The sequence below is a fragment of the Athene noctua genome, chromosome 34 (assembly GCF_965140245.1).
Source record: "Athene noctua chromosome 34, bAthNoc1.hap1.1, whole genome shotgun sequence".
NCBI classification, from domain to species: Eukaryota; Metazoa; Chordata; class Aves; order Strigiformes; family Strigidae; genus Athene; species Athene noctua.
The window spans coordinates 470,548-489,776 of record NC_134070.1 but is presented as its reverse complement, the minus strand read 5'-3'; the positions used below and the strand labels follow the sequence as shown (position 1 = coordinate 489,776).

The 19,229-nt window shown below is 39.1% G+C and overlaps 3 protein-coding genes across 3 annotated transcripts in view; 1 reads left to right on the top strand and 2 right to left on the bottom strand.

Moving 5' to 3' along the window:
• LOC141972579 (uncharacterized) overlaps positions 1–19,229 on the top strand; it is a 710,276-nt gene that overhangs the window by 284,413 nt on the left and 406,634 nt on the right. The window lies entirely within an intron of this gene.
• The window catches only part of LOC141972595 (uncharacterized), a 366,186-nt gene that overhangs the window by 278,439 nt on the left and 68,518 nt on the right, over positions 1–19,229 (bottom strand). The window lies entirely within an intron of this gene.
• LOC141972647 (C-type lectin domain family 2 member B-like) lies at positions 220–7,372 on the bottom strand. Its single transcript, XM_074930586.1, has 5 exons — positions 7,213–7,372; positions 4,286–4,384; positions 3,369–3,541; positions 2,836–2,942; positions 220–2,412 (listed from the first exon to the last, which is right to left on the bottom strand). Exons 1-5 carry the CDS (start codon positions 7,268–7,270, stop codon positions 2,247–2,249), a joined length of 603 nt encoding a protein of 200 aa, XP_074786687.1. The 5' UTR covers positions 7,271–7,372; the 3' UTR covers positions 220–2,246.

Below are 19,229 nucleotides of genomic sequence, written 5' to 3'. Positions count from 1 at the left end.
AGGGCGCTTCTGGACGCACATTCGCTTCTGTGGAAAACAAAAAAAAAAAAATTAAAAAAAAAAAATTGGTGTTTAGGTTCTTTAGTTTTTGAAAGATTAGGTTGACATTTTTTTTAGATTTTTCGTTCTTTCATTTTTTTAAGGGTTTTTTAGGGGTTTCGTTTTTTAGGTTTTCTACTTTTTGGTCTTTAGGGTTTTTTAGGTTTTTAGTTCTTTAGTTTTTTAGGGGGGTTAGTTGTTTTTTAGGGTTTTAGGTTTTTAGGTTTTCTACTTTTTGTTCTTTAGGGTTTTAGTTCTTTATTTTTTTAGGGGGTTTAGGGGGTTTTTTAGGTTTTCTACTCTGTTCTTTAGTTTTTTTAGGTTTTTAGTTCTTTAGTCTTTTTAGGTTTTCAGTTATTTTTTTAGGGATTTCGGGTTTTTAGGTTTTTTACTTTTTGTTCGCTAGTTTTTTTAGGGGTTTAGTTATTTTTTTAGGGGGTTTAGTTCTTTAGTTTTTAAGGTTTTAGGTTTTTCGTTTTTCAGGTTTTCTACTTTTTGTTCTTTAGGTTTTTTAGGTTTTTAGTTCTTTAGTTTTTTCGGGTTTTAGGGGTTTAGGTTTTTTTTGTTTTCTACTTTTTGTTTTTTAGGTTTTTAGTTCTTTTTTTAGGGGGGTTCTTTAGGTTTTTTTGTTTTAGGGGTTTAGGGTTTTTTTGTTTCCTACTTTTTGTTCTTTAGGGTTTTAGTTCTTTTTTAGGGGGGTTCTTTAGTTTTTTAGGGGTTTAGTTTTTTAGGTTTTCTACTCTTTGTTCTTTAGGTTTTTAGTTCTTTTTTTAGGGGTTTTTGTTCTTTATTTTTGGGAGGTTTTAGGGTTTTTAGGTTTTCTACTTTTTGTTCTTTAGGGTTTTTAGGTCTTTAGATTTTTAGGGCCTAGGGATTTAGGTTTTTAGGTTTTCGAATTCTTGTTCTTTAGTTCTTCAGGTTTTTTAGGGGGTTTAGTTCTTTAGTTTTTAGGTCTGACATTTTTTAGGGTTTTATTTAACAAACCCTCAAACACAGCTGCATCCAGGGGGGCTTCTCAGCTCTGCTGGAAGCAGAAAAGCTTCGAAAACGACTTTGCTGTGAGCAGCCACCCCAACCCTGGCCGATGAAATTTTAAGACCCCGGAGACGTCCCACACCACATTTCATCAAGCCACTAAAAAAACCTGGAAAAATTTCCCCGTATCTCACCCAAATCTCACTTCTAGGAGAGAACCTTGACCGAACAGCAGGTTTTTTTTCCACCCTCACCTTGACGTGATTCACGTTTGCACGCGGTTGTCCGTGCAAACGTGTCAGTTTTTATTAAGATCAGATGCTCAAAAGTCTTCCCCGGACACAACGTTCCATGAAAACGTGCAAAATCTTTTCTTTTACTCCTCGTTTATCTTTAAAAAACGGGATGACTTTGATCTCTAACCTCACCGGTGCGTTGAGGTGAAGACGTCACCATCTTGATTCTTGACTTGACACTTGACTTGACACGACTTGACTTGACTTCCCCTTCCCTTCTCCTCCCCAATCCTACCTCTGTCCCGTCCCCCCTCGCCCCGAGCTCTGTCCTCGGAGAGAACATTCAGAATTTTTGACGCGTCGACGTCTCTTCGCCTCCATCTTGCTCTTGACAGGTTGACTCAGGTTGCTTCCACGAAGACAAAAGCAGCAAATTCTTGGAGCTCTCGCACGCGTTGTCCATCCTCGCGGCGTTTCCGCGTGCTCGTACGGCGTCAAGAGGCTTTTCCCAGCCAGCCAAACCTCGAGGTTGCTGCTTTAGCTCCAAAAAAAAAGCAAGAAAAGCAAAAATCCTCCGGTATTTACCCATTTTTCTGGTCATACCGTGTGAGGCAGCAGCCATCTTGCTAAGCTTCACCCCCCAGACGTCCTTGTGGGATCTTACGGGTTTCCTCTTGCTCCGACGTTTTCATTGCAGCGGAATTTTGAGGGAATCCTCACAAATTTCGGGGGCGTTGTGATTAATCCACTGGGTCACGTTGTGATTAAATCACATTTTTCGTTGGTCACACGCCAGCGTTGGGTTGACAAATGCAAACTCATGATGACTTTGGTTCTTCTTGGGCATTTTTTGGCAATAGGCGTTTTTCCCCGAGTTCGCTTTTTCTGTGTTGGGTTTTTTGGGGTTTGGTTGTTTGTTTTTTTTTTTGAGGTTTTCTCTTTGTTTCCTTTTCGTTCACCGGGTATTTCGGTTTGAGGAGCTCTCCCTGCAGCTCCTTAAGAGCTGACGCAAAGGTTTTGAGCCCGTCTCGTCCCGTTGCCCTTCCTTGGGCTCTGCAGCTCGGGTTTATTGCAAACCCAACTCTTCTCGGCGTCGCAGCGGGAGGAGCTGAGCCCCTCGTCCTTCACGAGGGCGCAGAGGCCGCCACCACGGATCTGAAACCTGGAAGGGCAGACGAGACAACCCACCTCAGGTGGGGACAGCGGGAAAAAAGGAGAAAAATCACAAAAAAGGGCTTTCCCCCCACCCACCCTTTGCTTCTCAGGGATCCTCATGGGCATCAACGTGCCAATATTTAGGTTGAATTCTGCTTATTTTGGCAGCAGTCTGGGTTGGCTGGAAGAAACCTGAAGCTTTGCAAGCAAAAATAAAAAAAAAAAAAACTTGTTTAAAAAAAATCTAGCAAACTCTTTGTTTTCTCCACCAAAAGCACCGCTTCCACCTCTCAACTCAAAAGGAAAAATGAAGACCAGCTCCGGATGTGACGTTGCCCTTCCCAAACGTCTTCGTCCCTCTGGCTGCACCTCAAGTGCCAGAAGAAAATGGATATTTTGGGGGGGCTGAGGATGAAAAACAGAGACTCACAGGGGAGAGACACGGGAGAGGTTCACCCATTTCCACGGTCGCTCCTCATCTTCCCGTGAAAGGCCGATCCAGTGCTCCGAGCTCCCTTTGTACCTTGTCACGAAGCTCTGAGAAAAAAAAAAGAGAAAAAAAAAAAGGCTTTATAGGTCACGGGGACATCTCCAGCAGGTCTGCAGAAACCTTCTTCCACTCAATAATCTAAATTTGACCGGTTGTTCATGTGCCTTTAGGGCTCTTTTGGTGCTTGAACCTTTCAATCTGCTACCAAAAAAAATATTCTTCGAGGCAGAACTTTATTATTGCGTAGAAACGTTGGGTTTTTTGTGGGTTTTTTTTGGTTATAGATCGACTTTGGTGAGAAATTTGAAGAAAACCACGACGACCTACCCTCGAGAAAACCATTTTCCCCATTTCCTCACCCCAGATCTCCAAGGAAGATGTTGGAAGAGCAATCAAAGCAACCAAAAGGTGGCAAATACGCTGGTGGGTTTTTTTTACACCCCCACGCAAAGGACGTCCTCACGTCTCCTTACCAAATCCTCCACGCTGTCGAGCAAGGCCAAGGAAGCACCAAGAGCCGAGCAGTTGTCCCGACTGGTTGTCCAGTTCCCCTCATCTTCCCAAAAATAATAACATTTTCCTCTGTAGCCGATCCAGTCGAACGGACACCGGGAGCAGGGTTGGGGACGAGGTTGAAAAGCCTCGACTGTCCTCGATAGAGCAACAACGTTAAGGAGAAACACCTTCCTGGGGGTGGGGAAAGTCATCCTCCCCCCCGTGGCCTCCAAAATTCTTGCAGATTCAACAGAAGGAAGAAAGAAAATAAAAAATTAAAGACGCCAAGAGACATCTCGGGAGAAAACAAGCTCGAATCTCCCAGCGTTGGGCAAGTAATGGGGGTGATGGACCTTCAAAGAAGAAAAACAGGGTGGCGGCCTTCAAAAAAAAAAGGATTTCTACAAGAGCTTTATTTCTAAACGCCCCCCCCCCCCCCCCCCGCCCCAGGTCATTAACGCAAAAATAGCGATGGCCAAAGGACAGAAAAAAAAAATTCTCTTGTTCCTGCGGATTTCTTGGCGTGGTGGGACTCATCCCAACATCTCCTGCTGCTTGGACGAGCAGCAAACAGCCCCTTTCTTCTCTGAAAAAAAAAAACCACTTTTGAGAAAGCTCAGGGGACTCTACCCACGAAACGGCCCTTTCTGTTGGTTTTTTAAGATTTTTTTAAGGGTTTCGTCAGGTTTTTTTTAAGAGTTTCTAGACAACACCAGCTCCTACACGGAGGAGAATGGGTTTGGTCTTCGGGAGAAAAGCTGCTCATCGGATTGTCCCTCTCCTGAAGAGAACGTCTTGGGGTGGGCGTGGATCAAGCACGCGTGCGACAACCCAAAGTATCTCCCAGACGTTCCCCGCAGGACGAAATAAAAGAAAAAAACGCCTCAATACCCACCCGCAAAAGCGACGGCCGTGAGGAGAAGAGCCATGAAGAGCACGGCCATCGTCACCCAACAGGCAACACGCACCTCTGGCTTCATCTCCAGGCTGGAACCTGCAGGAGAAGAGGCCTTCAACACCTTTGTGGGGCTACGGGGGGGTGAAAAAACGCTCCGGGTCCAGGCTCTTGGCCCAAAAGATGGGTCTTTTTCCTCCTTTTGCTTGAGGATGAAGGGGAATTTTCACAAAATCTTCCCATCTCGGGCCGGCGTGGAGAGCACTGAGCCCAACGTCCCTTGGGTGATGCCCATCAAAAGCGACTTTGGGAAGAGTCTTCCTCAAGGACGGGCAACGTTTGACAACTCAACGATGACACGTGAGTCTCTTCCCAACACCGGGTGGTCTTGGCGTCATTTTGGGTCAGAAACATGAAAAATTCTCCCCGTGGAATAAAATTATGCGATGAGAAGTGAGTCTTTGGGCCACACCGGGTGGACTCGGTGTCATTTTGGGTGAAAAACACCCAAAATTCTCCCCGTGGAATAAAATTATGCGATGAGAAGTGAGTCTTTGGGCCACACCGGGTGGTCTTGGTGTCATTTTGGGTGAAAAACACCCAAAATTCTCCCCGTGGAATAAAATTATACGAGGAGAAATTACATCTTTTCCCAACACTGGGTGGACTTGGTGTCATTTTGGGTGAAAAACACCCAAAATTCTCCCCGTGGAATAAAATTATGCGATGAGAAGTGAGTCTTTGGGCCACACCGGGTGGTCTTGGTGTCATTTTGGGTGAAAAACACCCAAAATTCTCCCCGTGGAATAAAATTATACGAGGAGAAATTACATCTTTTCCCAACACTGGGTGGACTTGGTGTCATTTTGGGTGAAAAACACCCAAAATTCTCCCCGTGGAATAAAATTATGCGATGAGAAGTGAGTCTTTGGGCCACACCGGGTGGTCTTGGTGTCATTTTGGGTGAAAAACACCCAAAATTCTCCCCGTGGAATAAAATTATGCAATGAGAAGTGAATCTTTGGGCCACACCGGGTGGTCTTGGTGTCATTTTGGGTGAAAAACACCCAAAATTCTCCCTGTGGAATAAAACTATGTGACGAGAAGTGAGTCTTTGGGCCACACCGGGTGGACTCGGTGTCATTTTGGGTCAGAAACACCCAAAATTCTCCCCGTGGAATAAAATTATATGACGAAAAGTGAGTCTTTGGGCCACACCGAGTAGACTTGGTGTCATTTTGGGTGAAAAACACCCAAAATTCTCCCCGTGGAATAAAACTGAGACATTTTAGACCTTACAAATGACCCGAGTCATGGTCGCTCCATCTCTGGCTCTTCCAAGCCACAACGGGCTCTTTCCCTCCACCATCAGCAAAGAAAATTCCGTTTTTTAAGGGTTTTACTAAAAAAATAAATAAATAGAAAATCTGGGTTTTTCACCCAGTGAAGCTTCTCCCATTTTTCTTTTAGGCTTCCCCCCATTTTGTCCCCGTCGATCACATGAACTAAATCCTCATGGGAAAAACCTACCGTTGCCCTTTTCCTCCTCCCCACGCAAAAATCCGAGAAAGAAATCAAATGCACCAAATAATTTTTTTAAAAAAATATTTTTAAAAGCAACAAATATTTTTTTAAAAAAATCAAGAAATAAAAAGACCGATTGAAAATAAATAAATTAAAAAATCAACAAATCTAAAGAAGATCCCTCAAAGTATTAATTCCTGGCTGGGTAGAGAGACCCAAAAATCCCTTTTTTTACCTCATTTTGCACCATGAGGATGTTGAAGATGGGAGGAAGAGTCTGGAGGACTCAAATATTTTGAAGGCAGAGAAGAATAAAATCTCGCTGAGGGCTCTAAACCAGGCTTAAATCCCAGACTTAATATTTTTGGGGTTTTTAAAATTTTTTTTAACGTTTCAGCTGTTCAAAAATTTCTTCTTGTTCAGAAAAAAATAAAAATAAAAAAGCAGAAATTTGGAATCTTTGAGGGGAAAAGAACAAAAAAAAAGACCGAAAAGCACCAGTCACCTGAGAAAAAAAAATAAAAAAGCAGAAATTTGGAATCTTTGAGGGGAAAAAACAAAAAAAAAGACCGAAAAGCACCAGTCAACCGAGAAAAAAAAAAATAAAAAAAGGAGAAATTTGGAATCTTTGAGGGGAAAAACAAAAAAAAAGACGCAAAAGCACCAGTCACCTGAGGAAAAAAAAAAACCAAAGAAATTTGGTATCTTTGAGGGGAAAAAAACAAAAAAAAAGACCGAAAAGCACCAGTCACCCGAGGGAAAAAAAAAAAAAAAAAAAAAGAAATTTGGAATCTTTGAGGGGAAAAAACAAAAAAAAAGACCGAAAAGCACCAGTCACCCGAGGAAAAAAAAAAAAACAAAAACAAAGAAATTTGGAATCTTTGAGGGGAAAAAAACAAAAAAAAAAGACCGAAAAGCACCAGTCACCCGAGAAAAAAAAATTTAAAAAAGCAGAAATTTGGAATCTTTGAGGGGAAAAAACAATAAAAAAGACCGAAAAGCACCAGTCACCCGAGGGGAAAAATAAAAAAAAAGAAATTTGGAATCTTTGAGGGGAAAAAACAAACAAAAAAACCCAAACAAACAAAAAAAGCAGAAATTTGGAATCTTTGAGGGGAAAAAGCAAAAAAAAAACCAAAAAGCACCAGTCACCCGAGTGCCTGATGGAGGATCTCAAAGCACCTGAAATGAGGCTGAATAAATCAAAAAAAAAAATTCCATCTGCTGAGCGGCAAAAATTTTCCCCTGAGGGAAGTGCTAGAAAAAAAAAAAAAAAAATATTTTTTTTTTTTCCTCCAACCTCAGCTGGTTTTTGTTCTCAAATTGTAGAAGTATTAAAAAAAAAAACAAAACAAAACCAAAAAAAAAAAAAAGATTTGTCGATTCATCGCTCTCACCGTTACCTGCCCGCCGGCTCCTTTCCGCACCCCAAAATCCGGAATAAACCCTCGTTTCTGTCATTTTTTTGGGGGGGTTCCGCCACCGCAGTTTTCACCTGTCAATCAAAATTTTCCCCCTGTCAGAAGGTGTCACGAAGGCTGTCAGTCCTCAGCCTTCCCCCCCCCCCCCCCCCCCCCAGGCTTTTCAGGAACAAAAAAAAATCAAAATCAACCGAAATTCCATCGTAAATTCCGTTTCCCTCGGTGGAACGTACCAAAATGATGGAAAGTTGGGTTTTTTGGTTTTTTTTTTAAGCCGCTGTCTTGAACCAAAAACACTTTTTTTTAAGAGGACACCAGTTTTCTCCCCCCCCCCCCTTCAAATTTACTCGCCACAATTAAAATTTTTTCCCCCGTAATTAAAGTTTTCTCCCTGCAATTGAAATTCCCCCCCAATTAAAATTTTCTTCCCCCAATTTTTTTTTCCCCTGCAATTAATTTTCTCCCAAAATTTTTAGTGTTTTCTCCCGGAAATCAAACTTCCCCCCCCCCCCAATTAAAGTTTTCTACCCCCAATTTCATTTTTTTCCCTGCAATTAACGCTTTCTCCCCCAAATTATTTTCTCCCTGCAACCGAAATTCTCTCCCCCCCAATTACATTTTTCTTCCCCCAATTAATACTTTTTCCCCGCAATTAAAATTTTCCCCCATAATTAAAGTTTTCTCCCGGAAATCAAACTTTTCTCCCCCCAATTAAAATTTTCTCCCCCAATTAAAATTTTCTCTCCCAATTAAAATTTTCTCCCCCAATTAAAATTTTCTCTCCCAATTAAAATTTTCTCCCCCAATTAAAATTTTCTCCCCCCAATTAAAATTTTCTCCTTGCAATTAAAATTTTCTCCCCAAAACTTTTCTCTCCCAATTAAAATTTTCTCCCCCAATTAAAATTTTCTCCCCCAATTAAAATTTTCTCTCCCAATTAAAATTTTCTCCCCCCAATTAAAATTTTCTCCTTGCAATTAAAATTTTCTCCCCAAAACTTTTCTCTCCCAATTAAAATTTTCTCCCCCAATTAAAATTTTCTCCTTGCAATTAAAATTTCCCCCCCCCAAACTTTTCTCCCCAATTAAAATTTTCTCTCACAATTAAAATTTTCTCCCCCAGTTAAAATTTTCTCCCAAAAACTTTTCTCCCCCAATCAAAATTTTCTCCCCAATTAAAATTTTCTCCTTGCAATTAAAATTTTCTCCCCCCAAACTTTTCTCCCCAATTAAAATTTTCTCTCCCAATTAAAATTTTCTCCCCCCAATTAAAATTTTCTTCCCCAAACTTTTCTCCCCCCAACTTTTCTCCCCCCAATTAAAGTTTTCTCCCCAAAGCTTTTCACCCCCAATTAAAATGTCTCCCCCAATTAAAATTTTCTCCCCAAAACTTTTCTCTCCTAATTAAAATTTCTCCCCCAATTAAAATTTTCTCCCCCCAAACAAAATTTTCTCCCCCAAATAAATTTTCTCCCCCAAATAAATTTTCTCCCCCAAACTTTTCTCCCCCAATTAAAATTTTCTCCCCAAAACTTTTCTCTCCTAATTAAAATTTCTCTCCCAATTAAAATTTTCTCTCCCCAATTAAAATTTTCTCCCCCCAATTAAAATTTTCTCCCCCCAATTAAAATTTTCTCCCCCAATTAAAATTTTCTCCTTGCAATTAAAATTTTCTCCCCCCAACTTTTCTCCCCCCAATTAAAATTTTCTCCCCAAAACTTTTTCTCTCCCAATTAAAATTTCTCTCCCAATTAAAATTTTCTCCCCCAATTAAAATTTTCTCCCCCCAACTTTTCTCCCCCCAATTAAAGTTTTCTCCCCAAAACTTTTCTCTCCCAATTAAAATTTCTCTCCCAATTAAAATTTCTCCCCCAATTAAAATTTCTCTCCCAATTAAAATTTTCTCCCCCAATTAAAATTTTCTCCCCCGTTACAATTTCACTCCATGTGCCCCCAGCCCCCCCAGCCCCCCCCGACCTGGAACAAGCCGCACGCTGAGGCACAACCGGCTCCTGAGAGAAACGTGAAACACAAAATACGAAAAAAAAAAATTTTTTTTTTTTTTTTTTTTTCTAAATTCGGGGATTTTTTTCTGCGGATCCTTGGGCAGAGGGGGCAGGGGCTGCCTGAGCGAGGGCAGCTGCGGGACCGCGGTGCTTTCCCTTCGCCTTTTTCTGCATTTCCAGCTTTTTTTTTTTTTATTATTATTTTGCTTTTCCTTCACATTTTTCTGCATTTCCAGCCTTTTTTTTTTTTTATTAATATTTTGCTTTTCCTTCACATTTTTCTGCATTTCCAGCTTTATTCCTTTTTTATTTTTTATTTTTTATTTTCTTTTTTCTTCTTTTTTCCCTTTTTTCTTTTTTCCTTTTTCTTTTTTTTTAATTTTTTCTTTTCTTTTTTCCTTTTTTCTTTTTTTTATTTTTTTTCTTCTTTCTTTTAATTTTTTCTTTCTTCTTTCTTTTTTCCTTTTTTCTTTTTCTTTTTTTTTATTTTTTTTTTCCTTTTTTCATTTCCTTCTCTTTTTTCTTTTTTCCTTTTTTCTTTTTTCTTTTTATTTTTTTTCTTCTTTTTTTCTTTTTTCTTTATTTCCTTTTCTTTTTTATTTTTCCTTTTTTCTTTTTCTTTTTTCTGTTTATTTTTTCTTTTCTTTTTTCTTCCTTTTTTCCTATTTTCTTTATTTCCTTTTCTTTTTTCCTTTTTTCTTTCTTCTTCTTCCTCTGTTTCCTCTTTTCTCTTTTTCCTCTTTTCTCTTTTTCCCTTTTTCCCTTTTTTTCTCTTTTCTCCTTTTCCCTGTTTTCTTGGGCTCCCCCCCCCTTTCTTTGTTTTCTTTGTCTTTGTTTTTTTTTTTTTCTTGTTGTTTTTTTCTATTTTTTCTTTGCTTTGCTTTTTTTTTTCTTTTTTTTTTTTTTTTTTTTCAAGCAATGGTCACACGCCACCAGAGCTGCCGCTTTTGCAGGGCACAGGAAGCAAAAGGTCAAAGCAGCTCACCACAGAAAGTTTCCATGAAGCTAAAAAGGCTTGCAAGCAGAAAAAAAAAAAAATTAAAAATTAAATAATCATAATAATTAAAATGAAAACAAAGATTTAAACAGGCAGTGCTTTTCCTGCTGAGACTTTTTTCTCCTCTGTTACCCCGTTTCTTGCCGCTGGCAGGTTGTGGGGCAAACTTCTGCTTTTTTTTTTCTTGCTCTCTTTTGGGTGCGTGGCGAAAAAAAAAAAAAAAGGTCATTTAAAAAGGCATTTCTGGGGGTGTTAGGGACAGGCCCAAACCTGCTGCAAATGGGGTTAACACCAAAAAGAAACAACAACAACAACAAAAAAACCCACGCAGGTCTGGGCGCTGGAAAATGCACTTGCAGGGTGAAAATCAAAATAAAGTAAGATAGAATAAAGTAGAATAAAATAGAAAACAAAGGTAGAATAGAATCAAATAAAGTAGAACAGAATCAAATAAAGTAGAAAAAAATAGAAAATAGAATAGAATAGAAAATAAAGTAGAATAAAATTAAGTAGAATAAAGGAGAATAAAATAGAAAATAAAGGTAGAATAGAATAAAATAAAGTAGAACAGAATCAAATAAAGTGGAACAAAATAGAAAATAGAATAGAAAATAAAGTAGAATAAAATAAAGTAGAATAAAATAGAAAATAAAGTAGAATAGAATAAAATAAAGCCAAATGGAATAAAATAAAGTAGAACAAAATAAAATAAAGTAGAATAGAAGTAGAATAAAATAGAAAATAAAGTAGAATGGAATAAAATAAAGTAGAATGGAATAAATAAAATAGAACAAAATTGAAAAGAAAGTAGAATTGAATAGAAAATAGAATGGAATAAAATAAAGCAGAATGAAATAAAATAAAGTAGAACAGAATAAAATAAAGTAGAATGGAATCAAAGAATAAAATAGAAAATAAAGTAGAATGGAATAAAATAAAGTAGAACGGAATAAAATAAAGTAGAACAGAATAAAATAAAGTAGAATGGAATAAAAGAATAAAATAGAAAATAAAGTAGAATAGAATAAATAAAGTAGAATAAAGTAGAAAATAAAGTAGAAGAAAATAAAGTAGAATAAAGTAAAATAGAAAAAAAAAGTAGAATAGAATCAAATAAAGAAAATAGAATCAAGTAGAATAAAACAGAAAATAGAATAGAAGAAAATAGAAGAAAATAAAGGAAAAAAAAGCAAAAATTTTTAGTAGCATGTGGGAAAGAGATCGGAAAAGCCGAGTCGGGCAACCCCCGTGTTCCCCGAGGGGGCCGCGGGCTAAACCGGGGCCCAAGTCTCGTGCCCAAAGCAACGGGGGGGCCCAAACCCACTCGAGTTCGAGCCCCCCACGGCCCCAAATCCTGCGTCGGATTAAGAAGATAACAGGCCCGGGCGATGCCTGCCTAGATGACACCTACCCCCTCCCCAGCTTTAATTCAGGAAGGCCGTAGGATATAATTTTTTTTTTTTTTAATTTTTAAAAAAAAAAAAAAAAAAAGGGAAGATAAAAGGCCGGGGCGATGCTGTTTCCTGGGTCTCGACGCAAGCGCGAGCGGCTCGGTCATAAGGGCAAGAGGTTGCCCAAGACCAGCTCCACTCTCGGGACCCGCTTTGCAATTTTCTGCTCATGGCTGGAGAAATAATTTACGCTGATTTAAAGCACCCAAGGGATGTTTTTTCTCCCAAGAAATCTCCCAGTAAGTCTTATTTTTTTTTTGAGGGAGGAAAGTGCTTATTTTGATTTTTTTTTTTTTTTTTTTTCGGGGGGTTCTTCTTGCTTCTTCATGCTCGTGTTGTGGATGTCTCCAAGATGGAGAATGTTGACTGGATTAAACATCCTCTAAGGCGAGATCTTGGCTCACACAAAGCCGGGAAGGGATGGGGGAGAGGAAACTTGATTTTTTTTTATTTTTTTTTTTCCCCCTCTTTCAGTCGCAAAAAATAAATTCCCAACAAGCCCAACGTGAGCCAACGCTCGATGGGGAAGCAAAGCTGCTGAGATCCGGGTGGAGACGAGGTCTGGAGAGACCCACGTCCCTCCGGCTGCCCCCCTCCGTGCCGGGGGGGGTTACTCCTGCTCTAAATTAAGGCGATTTCAGGCAATTTCGGGGCTGCTCTCGACGTGCACCCTCCACCACCTCAAAACCCAACTTTAGGCTCTGCCTTCGCTCCGCATCCAACCCCTAGACCTCATCAGTGGTGAATTTTTTTTTTTTTTTGAGGAAGCAGAGCAGCCATAAACTTCTGCTCAAACTCCCCAGCTTTTTTTTTTTTTTCCCCTCTCTCTTCCCCTCCAGAAGGAGGAAAAAAAAAGGAGGAAGGAGGAAAAAAAAGGAGGAAGGAGGAAAAAAAAGGAGGAAGGGGGAAAAAGGAAGAGGAAGGCGGAAAAAAAAGGAAGGAGGAAAAAAAAGGAGGAAGGGGGAAAAAAAAGGAAGGAGAAAAAAAAGGAGGAAGGGGGAAAAAAAAGGAGGAAGGGGAAAAAAAAGGAAGGAGGGAAAAAAAGGAGGAAGGGGAAAAAAAGGAAGGAGGAAAAAAAAGGAAGGGGGAAAAAAAAGGAGGAAGGTGGAAAAAAAAGGAAGGAGGAAAAAAAAGGAGGAAGGCGGAAAAAAAAGGAGGAAGGAGGAAAAAAAGGAGGAAGGGGGAAAAATAGGAGGAAGGGGGAAAAAGGAGGAGGAAGGCAGAAAAAAAAGAAAAAAAAGGAAGGGGGAAAAAGAGGAAGGAGGAAAAAAAAGGAAGGCGGAAAAAAAGGAGGAAGGGGGAAAAAAAAGGAGGAAGGGGGAAAAAAAAGGAAGGAGGAAAAAAAAGGAGGAAGGGGGAAAAAGGAGAAAGAAGGCGGAAGGAAAGTAAGAGAAGATGAAAACACCGAGAGGGGGGAGAGAAAGAGAAGAAAAACAGGTTTTAGAAAGAGAAAAAAAAAAAAAAAGGGAGGGGAAAAAAAAAAAAGAAGTTTAGGGCGGGTGGGCGGGGCAGCTGATTTAAAACCAGAACTAAGCCGCCCCACGAGCAGCAAATTTGGTTTTGCTCGGAGGGAGCTTTTTCTTTTCAGCTCCTGCAGGGAGGATCAGAGAGCGCAGAACACGTTGCGAGAGGCTTTGTTGCTCCGCCGGGTTCTGCCCGGGTCCAGCGTTCCGAAATTTAAAAAATAAGAAATTTTTTAAAAAAAATAAAGATCGTGGCCTGATGGGTTGGGCTTGGTACAACACGCGGGGCAGGTTTGGGTAAATAGAGCAGAAAAAAAAAAAAAAAATGGAAGGATGTTCCCATCCCCTCTACGGGGGGAATTTTGTAGAATCGTCAAGGTTGGGAAAGACCTTGAAGATCCTCCAGTCAACCATCAACCCAACATTGACCCTTCCCAACCCGCCCAGTTCCCCCAGCCGCTCCCCAGCAGACCTGTGCTCCAGGCCCTGCCCCAGCCCCGTTGCCCTTCTCTGGCCACGCTCGAGTCGTTCAATATTTTTTTTTTTTTTTTTTTGGGGGGTGAGGGGGCCCCAAAACTGAGCCCGGGAATCGAGGGGCGGCCTCCCCGCGGGGCAGATCCCTTCCCCGTCCCTGCTGGCCACGCCGGTGCCGACGCAAGCCAGGATGCCGTTGGGTTTCTTGGCCAACTGGGCACGCCGCTGGGGCAGAAGGAGTTTTAGGATTCAATTTGACGGTAAAAAAACAAAAAAAAAAATAAAATATTCCTCACAAGGGTGGGGCCTCCCCACCCCCGGAGGCACCCAGACCTCGCCGAGCGCCGCCGCTCTCCTGTCCCGGAGCCGCCGGAGCCGCCACCGCCGAGGCGTCGAGATAATAACCGGAAAATAAAACTACCAGCTCGGGTTCAAAACTGCATTTTTCCACTTTTTTTCCACTTCATTTTTACACTTTTCCCACTTTTTCCCACTTCTTTACTTTTACACTTTTTCCACTTTTTCCCACTTCTTTACTTTTACACTTTTTCCACTTGTTCCCACTTCTTTATTTTTACACTTTTTCCACTTCATTTTTACACTTTTCCCACTTTTTTTCCACTTCATTTTTACACTTTTTCCACTTTTACAGTTTTTCCACTTTTCCCCACTTTACTTTTACACTTTTTTCCACTTTTCCCCACTTCTTTATTTTTACACTTTTCCCACTTTTTCCCACTTCTTTATTTTTACACTTTTCCCACCTTTTTCTACTTCTTTATTTTTACACTTTTTCCACTTTTTTCCACTTCATTTTTACACTTTTCCCACTTTTTCCCACTTCTTTATTTTTACACTTTTCCCACTTTTTTCTACTTTATTTTTACACTTTTTCCACTTTTTTCCACTTCATTTTTACACTTTTCCCACTTTTTTTTCCACTTCATTTTTACACTTTTCCCACTTTTTCCCACTTCTTTACTTTTACACTTTTCCCACTTTTTTCTACTTCTTCATTTTTACACTTTTCCCACTTTTTTTTCCACTTCATTTTTACACTTTTCCCACTTTTTCCCACTTCTTTACTTTTACACTTTTCCCACCTTTTTCTACTTCTTTATTTTTACACTTTTCCCACTTTTTTCCACTTCATTTTTACACTTTTCCCACTTTTTCCCACTTCTTTATTTTTACACTTTTTCCACTTTTTTTCCAATTCATTTTTACATTTTTTCCACTTTTTCCCCACTTTTACACTTTTTCCACTTTTTCCCACTTTTATTCCACTTCATTTTTACACTTTTTCCACTTTTTTCCACTTTACTTTTACAGTTTTTCCACTTTTCCCCACTTCTTTATTTTTACACTTTTCCCACTTTTTTCTACTTCTTTATTTTTACACTTTTTCCACTTCATTTTTACACTTTTCCCACTTTTTCCCACTTATTTTTACACTTTTCCCACTTTTTTTCCACTTCATTTTTACACTTTTCCCACTTTTTTCCACTTCTTTATTTTTACACTTTTCCCACTTTTTTCCACTTCATTTTTACACTTTTCCCACTTTTTTCCACTTCATTTTTACACTTTTTCCACTTTTTTTCCACTTTACTTTTACACTTTTTCCACTTTTTTTCCACTTTACTTTTACAGTTTTTCCACTTTTCCCCACTTTACTTTTACACTTTTTTCCACTTCTTTATTTTTACACTTTTTTACACACTATTTTTACACTCGAGCTGCCCCACAGCTTTAAAAAAAAAAAAAAAGAGCTGAGAGAAGAGCTTCAGGTTTCAACCGAGCTCACCATCCCAGAGGCTCGCGGGGCTTTTTTTCTGTCAAAAAATGGGTTTAAAAAAAAAAAAAAAAAAAAAACAAAAAACAAAAAAAAAAAACAGAGGAAAGACAAGGGCTTGTTCCCTGGCTCCCCAGTATGGGCCCCGTCGCAGGTCGCTGGTGGTACTGGGCGCTGCTGGGATCGGGAGCGTGCTGTGGGTAAGCAGCGAGGGCCGTCATCCATCAAAAAGGTGAAAATCTCCCCAAATCCATCAGGAAAAAAAAAAAAAAACCAACAGAAAAACACCCCAAGACCCCCCCTAAAACCTCCTGATTTCCATCCCCCCCCCATCATCCTCCCGCCCTCAACACTTCTCCTCTCTCCCCACCCCGATTATTTTCCAGCCCACGTTTTCCCCCCAAAAAAAAATTTAAAAAAAAAAAAAAAGCACCTGGAGGGGGGTGAAAGAGCAGAAAAAAGGCCTCGGGTGTCGCGGGGGGGGACACTCAGCCACAGGCCCCTCGGAGGAGGCAGCAAAGGATTGTCCGGACAAAAAAAAAAAAAAAAAAAGCTGGAGAGCGTGGAGGAGAAAGTTGGGGGGAAACTTGTCAGCGTCGCCCTGGAATTCGGTTAAAAAAAGTTTTGGTTTCCACCAAAAAAAAAAAAAAAAAAAAACGCAACCTCAAGATTGTGGCAGATTTTTCCCTTCCTGCCCCGAATCTGCGCTGCCAGGGAGGATTTTGGGGGATAAAACCGCAGAAATAGGAGCTCAGAGATGATAGGAGAAAGGTGAAAGCAACAAAAAAAAAAAATTTTAAAAAAATGTTAAAAAAATTTTTAAAAATTGGAAAAAATTTTTAAAAATTGGAAAAAATTTTTAAAAATTGGAAAAAATTTTTAAAAATTGGAAAAAAATTTTAAAATTGGAAAAAAATTTTAAAATTGGAAAAAAAATTTAAAATTGGAAAAATTGAAAAAAAATTGAAAAAATTGAAAAAAAATTGAAAAAATTGAAAAAAAATTGAAAAAATTGAAAAAAAATTGAAAAAACTGAAAAAAATCGAAAAAATTTAAAAAAAAAATCCAAAAAAATTCCAAAAAATAATAAAAAAAAAAATTAAAAAAAAATCCAAAAAAATCCGGAAAAAATAAAAAGAAAATTTAAAAATTCCAAGAAAATTAAAAAAAAAAATCCAAAAAAAATCAAAAAAATTCCAAAAATTTCAAAAAAAAAACAAATAAACCCCCCAAAAATTCCAAAAAAATCCAAAAAAATTGCAAAAAAAATCCAAAAAAATAAAAAAATTTAAAAAATGGGAAAAAAATGGGAAAAAATGGAAAAAAATGGAAAAAAATGGAAAAAAATGGAAAAAAATGGAAAAAAATGGAAAAAAATGGAAAAAAATGGAAAAAAATGGAAAAATTAAAAAAATTTAAAAATTTTTAAAATTACAAAAAATTAAAATTCAAAATTTCCAAAAATTTCCAAAAATTTCCAAAAATTTCCAAAAAAAATTTTAAAAATTAAAAAAATTTTAAAAATTAAAAAAAAATTAAAAATTAAAAAAAAAATCATGGTTTTGCTGCCAGCCCGCGCTCCCACCGATCTTGCCCAGCTCCCAGTTTGCCACTGGAACCCTCTGCCCCATCGCTCCTGTTTTACACCCAGGGCCAAGCGCGAAAGCGGGGGGAGATTTCACCGGGGGGGGGGGGGGGAGTTTTTATGGTGGCCCCCAGCAGGTAGGAAAAAAAAAAAAAAAAGGCATTTTCTATTTCAGGACTAATGTTTATTAGGTCAAGAAATGGGGGGGGGGGGGGGGTCTGGGGAGGAGGGGCAAGGTTTTGGGGGGGACAAGGAGGGACAAGATTTGGGGGGAGCAGTGTCTCCTCAACGCTTCTGCTTCACCCCCCAAAAAAAAGGGTGGAAAAGGCCGGAATGAGGTAAATTCTGTCGGGGGGGGGTAAAAGCGCGGGACTGATGGTTTCGGGTGTTGGGTCACGAGGAGGAGGAGGCTCGTGCCACGATCTGGGGGGGGCTGAACCCCCAAAGCTTCGCCGCCCCCTTCCACTGGATTTGCCAGAAAGAGGCCACCGAGGTTAAACCGGAGGGAAACAACAGAAGAGGGAAAAAAAAAAGGGGGATAAAGGCAAAAAAAAACCCAACAAGGATAAAAGCAAAAAAAAAAAAAAAACACGGATAAAGGCAAAAAAAACCAAACCGGGGTAAAAGCGAAAAAAAAAGAAAACGGGATAAAAAAAGGGATAAAATAAAAAAAAAAGGGATAAAATAAAAAGGATAAAATAAAAAAAAAAGGGATAAAATAAAAGGGATAAAATAAAAGGGATAAAATAAAAAAAAGGGATAAAATTTTTAAAAAGGGATAAAGCAAAAAAAAGGGATAAAGCAAAAAAAAGGGATAAAGCAAAAAAAAGGGATAAAGCAAAAAAAAGGGATAAAGCAAAAAAAAGGGATAAAGCAAAAAAAAAAAAAGGGATAAAGCAAAAAAAAGGGGGGATAAAAGCCAAAAAAAAAAAAACCGGGATAAAAGCAAAGAAAAAAAAAAAAGGGATAAAAGAAAAAAAAAAAGGGATAAAATTAAAAAAAAAAACAGGATATAATTAAAAAAACACGGGATAAAATTTTTTAAAAAAAAGGGATAAAATAAAAAAAGAACGGGATAAAAGCCAAAAAAACCCCAAGATAAAAGCCAAAAAAAAAAAAACGGGATAAAAGCCAAAAAAAAAAAAAAAAAAAAAGGGATAAAAGCCAAAAAATAAACCGGGATAAAAGCAAAGAAAACTAGGATAAAATAAAAAAAGGGATAAAATAAAAAAATGGGATAAAATAAAAAAAAGGGATAAAATAAAAAAAAGGGATAAAATAAAAAAAAAAAAGGGATAAAATTTAAAAAAAAAAAAAAGGATAAATTTTTTTTTAAAAAGGGATAAAATAAAAAAAAAAAAAGAAATCCCAGCAGAACCGTTTGGCGGCTTCTCGGGGCGGTTGGGATCTTCCTTCCCCCCCTCTGCGTTTCCAATTCCTCCAAATCTGCCCCAAAACCAGAGCCCGAGCTCAGCAAGGCCGAGCCCAGCAAGGCCGAGCTCAGCAAGGCCGAGCCCGGCAAGGCCCGACGCGTCGGGGACGTTTCCGGAACCTTCCGGCCGTTGCCGCGTGCTCCTTCGAGCCGTGAAAAAAAAAAATTTTTAAAAAAAAAAAAAAAAAAAAATTAAAAAATTTAAAAAAAAAATTTAAAAAAATTAAAAAAAAAAAAAAAAATCCAGAAGGCGCTTGAGGAGCGGGGGAAGGATCCTGCCCTCACATCCCGGCGGTTTTACCTTTTATCAGAAAAAATCGAAATAAATAAATAACGCCGGAAGCCGCGTTACCACGTTGCGGCGGCGGGAATATTTTAGGTGAAATTCCGACGGATTTGGGTCTCCTGCAGCCCGCCGCGCCCGTTTTGGGGGTGGCTGCAGACGGAAGATTTTTTCCGGGAGCACAAGTCGCTGCCGACGCCGTCGCGGCTGATGTAAGCGCAGCGTCCGTCGCCCCGGACGGGGAACCTGCGCCAAAAAAAAAAATAAAAATAAATAAAATTAAAATAAGAAAGTGAAAAGGAAGGAAAGGGGCGGCTGTCGGGGGGGGGGCAACCTCCCCAGAGCGGAAATTCCTTTTTCTCCGCAAAAAAAAAATGAGGGTTTTGGGGTGTTTTGGCAACAAATCCCGCGGGCGAAGCGCTTCGAGCGAGGAACGCGGCGTTTCATGGCTGCCGCCTCGTTCCTTTGTTATTTTTTTTTTATATAAATGTTATTTTTTTTCGGGGGGGGGATC

Coding starts and splice junctions, on each gene's coding strand:
- LOC141972647 (XM_074930586.1), bottom strand. CDS start 7,270: ATGACAGAAACGAGGGTTTATTCCGGATTTTGGGGTGCGGAAAGGAGC. Junction 4,385..7,212: donor GGAAAGGAGCCGGCGGGCAG/GTAACGGTGAGA, acceptor CTTCTCCTGCAG/GTTCCAGCCTGGAGATGAAG. Junction 2,413..2,835: donor CTCTCCCGTGTCTCTCCCCT/GTGAGTCTCTGT, acceptor CTGCCCTTCCAG/GTTTCAGATCCGTGGTGGCG.